Source organism: Amphimedon queenslandica, unplaced genomic scaffold (genome assembly GCF_000090795.2).
Source record: "Amphimedon queenslandica unplaced genomic scaffold, v1.1 AMPQUscaffold_12033, whole genome shotgun sequence".
NCBI classification, from domain to species: domain Eukaryota; kingdom Metazoa; phylum Porifera; class Demospongiae; order Haplosclerida; family Niphatidae; genus Amphimedon; species Amphimedon queenslandica.
In genome coordinates this window covers 5,583-14,456 of record NW_003547728.1, presented here as the reverse complement: position 1 = coordinate 14,456, position 8,874 = coordinate 5,583, and the positions used below count along the sequence as shown (strand labels likewise).

Below are 8,874 nucleotides of genomic sequence, written 5' to 3'. Positions count from 1 at the left end.
TCGTTGCTTCTCGCCGCCACTTAGTTGAGTGCCTCTACTACCAACCATAGTCTGGTAACCCTATAATAATCAATTCTTAATATGTAATGCATCAAATTAGAAAGTATTTTTAGCTTGCAAGGCAAACGAGACACCAAAGGTGCGTGGCCTCGCCCCTAAAGCTGCTTGGGATGTGTTATGCTTAGCTAGCCTAAGCCAGTACATTTAAATGATATAGATCAAAAGTGCTGACAGCCTGGACTAAGCAAGTGTGAAAAGTATGATGGGACTCTAGAATCCCAAAAATTGGTAAAACGTGTTCATAAATTCCCATTAGCATCTCAAGATTTATCACTTATTTATACAGTATATTTATACTTATTGCACTCTCATTTTAAAAACATCATGGGTTTCATAACCACAGCTATTGTTGTGGCCACAATCTATCAAAAGCATGCTATGCAAAAATTAGAAATTGTGCTTTTGAGGCCAAGGGATTATCATAACAGCTAGCTTCCTAGCTGCAGTTACACTAGCTCTTGCATGCTTGCAGAACTGGCAAGCTGCAGGGCCAACTCCTAGCTTGGTCCTGCTTGGAGGCGTGGCATTAATGCAGCAAGACCATGTGAGAGGGAAGCTTCACGTTTTTTCTCTTCTTCTAAGCGCTATATGATGTTATAATGGCACAAATACTGTTGCCTAGATAGATTGAGTGACTTAAGAGAGTTTAGGATCCTTAGACTAGCCATGGACTAGCGAACTACTGCTACAGCACTTTACTCGGGATGAAATTCGAGTAGCTATAACTCACCAAAAAGGAAGATTTAAAGAGTCCCACACATATTAAATAAATAAATAGTCTTGATCTACTGGGAAAGAGTCTCATTTACATCCAGAGTACTACCGCTATTGCTGGGCATTTTCTCGTGAGTTAAAAAGCTTGTACTACCTAGAGCTGTTCTCGAAACATCTCGAAGCAGTAAAGCAAGACTTTTCCTAACAGAAAAGAAGCTCTCACAGGTTTAGAGCACGCGATTGTAAAGATATACATTCGCAAAGACAAAATCTAGCACACAGAATGAATGAATGACAGACAGACAAACCGAGTACCTAGTCCTTGCCTACGCAAAGCTGGGCGAGGCCAATAAAACTATAGGAGTTTGATATGTGTAGTCTCTCTTAATGGACACTCTCTATAGTGTACACCTCCATTTAATGGACAGCACCTAGTGTACCAATTACATTCCTTACTGTATAAAATAACCTCCACATAAGGCCACTCCAATTTGATTCCTTGTTTCCCATTACCCGCCCGCATGGGGCCGCATCGCTATTCATTATTGCGGTTTTGCATTGATTATACAAGCAATTTATACAGCTGATAATGAATAAATTTAATGAAAATGAACAAACCCGCCCGCCCGCATCAGGCCCGCCTCTGTAATGGGAAACTATGAGTCTTATTGGAGTGGCCTAAAGGACACCTCTATATAACAGAGACACTTTCAAAGTGTCCATTATATAGAGGCTAGTCTGTATACATGTACATGCACCACATAATTCATTAAACTCACATGAGGCAATGACATAATGAACTCGTGAATATTAGCAACTTTAGCCACTTCTATGACTTCATCTTCAGTAATGTCATTTCTAAATAAAGCCCCATAACGAATATTATCAGAAATAGACATGTCAAATAAAACTGGGTCCTGTGGTACTAGACTCATCTGTCTCCGGAGAGATGAGATCTCAAAGATATTGATATTGATATTGTTGAATTCTATTGTTCCTGAATCAGGGTCAGGATCATAGAATCTCTCGGCAAGCGATAGTATGGTGCTCTTTCCTGATCCGCTCGGTCCTACTATCCCGAGAGTCTTTCCTGGTTTAACGGTGAGACTCAGGCCTGGTAGTACCACCACACCAGGACGAGACGAGTAAGAGAAATGAATATCATCTAATGCAAGCTTAGCGTAATCTTCTTGAAACTACAATATTAAAATAATAATCATTAATTCCTCTTCTACAAGTGTCGTACATAAAGACATTATTTAACATAACATTTATTGTTATGTTGTGTAGAAAGTTTGAGGTAATTCCGATCAAAATTAATTTTTTACAAATTTTTTACAAATTACAAAAGTACACGTACTTTTGTGGCGATATCCACTCCTTGGTTAGGTATGTTAATGGAGGGTTTTTCCTCCAGTAGTGCTAGTATTCTTGAAGCTGCTATTTGAGCCGACTGGGTATCAGGCAGTGAGCGGATGAGCTCCTTAAACAACCAGCCAGCATACAGCATTGCACCGATAGCTCTGGAGGAGAAAGAAATAATTTCAGTCCATACTTTTAATTAGGTGCACTAATGTTATTGTTTTTAATGTAGCGAAAAATTGGCCCTATTACATCTAGTACTTTTTCTTGAAACATTTTAAGAATGTTAATGATTTATGTGTCATCACTGTAATTTAGTATTTTAAAAGTCTCTAAAATATCCCCATAATTAGTATTAAAAGTGGGTTTGGAGTACATGTACATGTATTTTAAAATTAACTCTCTCCCTCTCTCTCTCTCTCTTTTACTTGAAGATGTCACTAATGTCAGCATAATAGACAGTACCAGGAGAAGTGTAAGCATAAGCTCCAATGATCATTCCTCCTGAGAGTACAAAAGTAGCACAAGATTGAGCCAGGGAAAATAATAAAGACTGGATAATGGCACCTTGAATATCATAACTGAGAGAGAGAGAAAACAGCAAATATATTATAAATGTATACATCACATGCTCATTAATTTAGACTGAGGAACATTTTAGGGCCATTTTTTGGAAAAAACCATGGGCTATAGCCTTGGGTATTTTTCAGATTTTGGCTCATTTTTAAAATGGCCGTAACTCAAAAAATTGAAGTCAGAATCACCTCAAACTTTCTACACAGCATAAGTACATCAATATGTATCAGAAAATATAATAAAAATTTGGAGTAATTTTTTGGCCATTTTTTGGAAAAACCATGGACTATAGCCTTGGGTATTTTTCAGATTTTGGCTCATTTTTTAAAATGGCTGTAACTCAAAAAATCGAAGTCAGAATCAGCTTAAACTTGCTACGTAGCTTAACGACATCAATATATATCAGAAAATATAATAAAAATTGGGGGTGATTTTGGAGCCATTTTTTGGAAAATCCATGATTTTTTTCTGAAAATTTGATAATTAAAAAAATCCAAATATTCTTTCTTCCTTCCCCAGTCTCTTACTGATAAGCCGGTTTAAGCTGATCCTTGTACTTCTGTAGCAATCTCTTCTCAATGCCAAGGGATATTATTGTATAAACATATCCAGAGGCGTATTTAGGGGGGGGGCTGAGGGGGCTTGAGCACCCCCCTCAGGGCTGGGCTCAGAAAAAATTACTGAAGTCCTGGACTCTTGCATCACTACCAAGCCTCTTAACAAAGTTATCTAGCCCCCTGATCATGGTTTCAGCAGTTTCCAGTGCTTTAAGGAGCAATCAGAAGTACCAGTAACATAGCAGTATGCTTGAAATGATCTTGGCCCCACCCCGTAATTGACGAAAATGCAGGAAAAGGCCGTTTTACCGCCGTAAAAGTAGGTGTGGCCAAAATCGCGGCGCGCTTCGCGCGCCCTCAGCACCCCCTCCCCCAGTTCCTAGATACGCCCCTGCATATCAATACAGTCTACACTCAGACGGTACACTTCTCTAAACACCGGAAGTGTAGGAAATTGTATGGTTTCCACTATGTCAGAATTGGTAGCCACACTATTTTACTTATTTCTCTTACATAGATAATTTAACAGTGCTGTAACTAGCACCATTGAGAGAGGAGAAGTTGCTAGTCATAAAGAATCAAGTTTGGTTTTCATGCGCGAAGTTTAAACAAAGATATGTTGCCGTGAAAAATTTTGGTTTAATAAAAATTGTTTGACTTTGATTTTTGTGCAAATCATTCACAGGGGTGCTGGATCTTTGCCAAAGGGTCTGGTACTGTACTTGCCTTTGCTTAATACATTGTGATGGTTCTTTCGTGCTGGGTCTTATTTTATTCAGGTAAATTTCCCCTCAAAGTTGATATGTTCTTCTAGATTTCATCTAATTAAGAGCCTGTACCTACACGTGTTTCAAATTTTGAATGATTTTAATTATTTCATGACCAAATTGACAATGAATTTAATTATATCAGTGATGTAACAGGAAGTGAAGCCATAAAAGATCTTTACACAAAAAATGTACCGTCTGAGTGTAGGCTGATAGCTTCAATGGCTGTCTTCAGACTCCTCAACACAAACAGATTAGTGAGTGTCAGCTGTAGAAATCCGAATAAATATCCAGACTATATAAAATACTACTAAATGAGTAATGTAGTTAAGGAAGCTAGCCCCATGTGCTATGAAGAATAACAGTGAGACCTAGAAAATAAAACCACAAAACATCTGCAACAATAGTAAATAGTTGTGTAACTCACAAACACTCCTTCTGTCTAGCCATTTCAGGGTGTGTCAGTAGAGTAGACTCAGTACTAGATAATACTATGGCCTGGTTGGTAAACTGATAAGGGTATAATAGATCTATACTAGGCGCCGCGCTTATACGGCCTGCTGACTAAAAGAATTCTGCCAAGATTGCTCGAGATTGCTGGATCTGTGATTCTTCAAAATTACCAGTAGTCCTTGCTGGTAACCCTTTAAGACACTCTTCAATCTGATAGATTTTATTTCTCTGTATGCCACATGTTTTGAGTCTTGTAAGATAAATAACAAGCCCGTTGTGAACCCCTCGTTTAACTAGCTCGGTTAGCTCGCTGAAGAGACTGTCGTGGCCTCTGATCGAATAGAAGGAATAATGGAAGGAGTGGAACTTGAAGGACAGTGTAGGCATGCATTTGAAAGAAGAGATCGCGAAGAAGCTGTTCGATTACTACGTTTACAACCTTCTTATGCATCGTTATATCGGGACCTGCTTTATTATTCTATAAGCAATGGGTGGTTAGATATTACAAAAGATCTCATCACTAACTATCACTTTAATCCAAATAAATACTACCATGGTGAATCCTGTCTTTATACTGCTGCTAGAGGTAATCACGTTGATATAGTTGAATATCTTATTAAAGAGTGTGGCTGTGATCCAATGATGAGTACTACTAATGGCTATGGCAGTGTCCCTTTTCTTCATTATGTAGCTAATGTAGGATTACTAGATGCCTTGAAGTGTATGGTCATAAACATCAATGGTCATATAATGGATGAACAATATCGTGATACTGATGGTCGGACTGTTCTTCATCGTGCTGTTAAACACATAGATGTTGTAAAGTACCTCATTAATGAGTGTAACTGTGATATTATAATGACTCCTGATAAGACTGGACAAACACCTCTTCATCTTGCTGCTGATCGTGGTACAGCTGAAGTTATTGAATGCTTTCTATTAACTGGTAATTGTGATCCTTTGGGTAAAAACAATGATGGGCAGACACCATTAGACCTAGCTATAGAGAGACGGTATGATAGTGATACTGTCATTGATATCTTCACGAAATTTGGTACCACTAAAATATCTCATCCAATTGATTCTTATGTTAACGTTCTCCTTGTGGGTAATCCTGGAGCTGGTAAAAGTACTCTTAGTCATGCATGTCATCAATGACAAAGCTACTGGTTTTATTGCTCTTGGTTCTATTAGAAATGTCAAAGGAGTAGTACCCTGTACTGCTGGAATCATTCCTTATAAACTACAACACAGGACACTGGGTAACATCATTCTTCATGATTTTGCTGGTCATTCAGAATACTACTCCAGTCACAGTGCTGTCATTGAGAATCTGTTACATGGTTCTGGTGGTGTGTTCCTGATACTAGTCAATATATTGGAGAAGGAAGCAGTGAAACAGCTTCATCAGTGGCTAACAGTTGTGAGAAATGAAGCACACAAAGCTCTTAATCAATGCCATGTTATTGTAATAGTCAGTCATGTGGATAAGATTAGTAATCCTGTTGAAAGGAAAAGAAAGGAAGAAATAAAGGAGATTATTGTAAGGGAAAGTTGTGATAGTATCTTCTTAGATTGTCGTAAGCTTGGTGGGAGTGGTGTGGATTCCTTCTTTAAAAAGTTGTCTAGTGCCTGTGAGTCCATTCGTAGCACAAGAAGAAATAAATCCAATCTTTATGATCATGAAATGTACCGACTACTGGTGCAAAGGAAAGAGAATATACTGACCCTCTCTGATGTAATGTCTGTTGGTAAGGACAATTATGTTATACCAGATAAGAGAGAAGACATCTTGGATGCTCTTCATTCGTTGCAGTCAATTGGTTTGATCAGTGTTCTTAAAAGTGAAGACAAGGTATGGGTTGTTGTGAATAAGGGTATATTACTAACTGAGGTGAATGGGACTCTTTTTGCTCCGAAGATATTCAAAGAACGCGTTGAAATTGCTAGCAATACTGGTGTTGTAAGTGTGTCTGATCTGACTAGACTCTTCCCAAAATATGATCCTGACATGTTGATCTGTTTCCTGAAAAACATGGAACTCTGTCAAGAATTGGATCCATCTTTTTTAGAAATGACAAACTTAATAGCAGGAGATAAAAAGGAGACAGGAGACAGTGCCTTAGAGACTCAAAGAAGAGGAGGAAGGTTTTTGTTCTTTCCATGTCTTTTGTCAACTGATAAGCCTCAAAAAATGACTAGTGAAGTGTACCAGTTTGGTTGGTGTCTACAGTGTACTAGAGAACATGATTTCTTTTCTCCTCGATACTTCCATGTCCTCTCATTACATCTTGCTTTTAAAATGGCTCAACCTCAAGAAGATGACAAGTTAATGCGACGTTGTACATTTTGGAAGAATGGACTTTATTGGTTTAATGGTCATGGTGTAGGATCACTGGTAGAGATTGTGGATGAGAGCCAGTGTGTACTAGTAATGATGTCCTGTGAGAAAGGTTACAGTGACAATATGGTGTCCCTAAGAAGAGATGTGATAGGAGAGGTAATGAGTGTTTATAAAGAATCCTGTTCCAGTCTAAAGGCAAAAGAGTTAGTTATTGATCCTAAAGAACTAGCCTATCCTGTGAATACACCAAGAGAAAGGACATTGCATAGTGTAAAAGATATACTGTCTGCTATTGACAAGAGAGAAGAGTTTTTAGTAAAGTCTGATGGTACTAAAGGTAAAAAGGTGAAGGAGATCCTACTTGATGAATCATTATCAGATATTAGTAACCTGTCACTATTAGGAGGACGTGATATTAAGGTAAGAAGGATTATTTGATTGATATTAAACAATTGATAAGATATCAATTGTTTAATTGATATCTTATTATAGGAAGTATTAGGAGACACTTATACTCCAACAGATTACAATAAAGTTCAAGATCATAAGCTACTAGGTATTTGGTAGTTGATACATACTATGTGTTTAAGTTTGCTTTTATTTTAGATATTAAAGATCTTGATATTGTCATTGAAGAATTGACAACAAATCAACACTTGCCCTGTGCTGTATGGCGTAGACTAGGTCTACACTTAGGATTATACCATAAGCCTAGACTAGTGGATATAGATGAGAAGCATGGAGGAGATCCAGTAAAATGCTTTTATGAGTGTATGTCTGCCTGGTTAAGAGAAGAAGATAAAGTGAGAGAGAAAGGACGTCCCAGTTGGTCATCATTAGCTACAGCACTGGATACAATAAAAGAGAAACCTATTGCTAGTTACATTAGAGATAAATATTGTAGTGCTTCCTCACAGCTAATTATATGTGAATATTCATTGTAACTGCTATTAGTTTTTATGCTTATGTAATGTGGCTACTCGTAGGTGTTAAAAGTAATGTTTTTCCAAACAAAAAGTTGATAAGAAGAGAGAGAGACAGAGAGTGTTACAATCATAGAAGAAATCACAATCACATGCTCCTTACAACTGGGCAAAAACACATACATACATGAAACCATAAAGTATAATGACAACAAGATAACAATACAGTAATGATTACAATCCAATAGTATTACAGTACCAGTGACTAATACTCATTACATTTATAAAGAATCCTGTCTCAGTCTAGAGGTAAAGGCGGATTTACAATATTACGCTAGTCCTGACGTTACGTTGACGCTGGAATAGAATCTGGTTCTATTCCAGCGGAAAGCATGCGTCAAAAGGTCAAATCGCCCACGTTTTTGATTAAAAATTGACGGTACGCTGGCCTAATGTCATATTGTAAATCCACCTTAAAAGATCTAGTTAGTTACTGATCCTAAACAACTAGCCTATCCTGTGAATACACCAAGAAAAAGGATAGTGTATAGTGTAAAAGATATACTCTCTGCTATTGACAAGAGAGAAGAGTTTTTAGTAAAGTGTGATGGTACTAAAAGTGAAAAGGTGAAGGAGATCCTACCTGATGAATCATTATCAGATATTAGTAACCTGTCACTATTAGGAGGACATTGTAGGAAGTATTAGGAGACACATGTACTCCAAAAGGTGCACAGATCAGTGAGTCCAATGATGATCAAGAAAAAGGTATAGGTAAAGGTATAGGTAGGTTTAACATTATTTATTTATTTTTTATAGTTATATTGACTATTGGGAATCTGGTAGATATTGTACGAGTGTTAAAACATGGTCACTTTCAGGCTATAAGATGGTTTGATCTTGGTTATCGTTAGCTAGTGCACTGTATACAATAGAAGAGAAATCTATTGCTAGTTACATTAGAAATAAATATTGTACTCCTTCCTCATAGCTAGTTTAATGAGTTCATTCATTGTCAGTGTACTAATTAGCTGAGCTGTCATCATGTACTAATTTCCCTATCTCTATAACTAGAATTATTACTGATAGCATCAAACTATGTTTATTATTATAACTAA

The 8,874-nt window shown here is 37.3% G+C and overlaps 1 protein-coding gene across 1 annotated transcript in view; it reads right to left on the bottom strand.

Moving 5' to 3' along the window:
• Positions 1-3: 3 nt before the first annotated feature.
• Positions 4-8,874, bottom strand: part of LOC100636429 (phosphatidylcholine translocator ABCB4-like) — a gene marked incomplete at its 3' end in the record, with an annotated part of 14,446 nt that continues 5,575 nt past the window's right edge. The window contains exons 5-9 of the mRNA XM_020004686.1: positions 3,240-3,262; positions 2,565-2,717; positions 2,135-2,297; positions 1,554-1,970; positions 4-60 (exon numbers count right to left, since the gene is read on the bottom strand). Coding sequence (XP_019860245.1) covers positions 4-60; positions 1,554-1,970; positions 2,135-2,297; positions 2,565-2,717; positions 3,240-3,262 — 813 coding nt within the window. The remainder of the gene's footprint in view (positions 61-1,553; positions 1,971-2,134; positions 2,298-2,564; positions 2,718-3,239; positions 3,263-8,874) is intronic.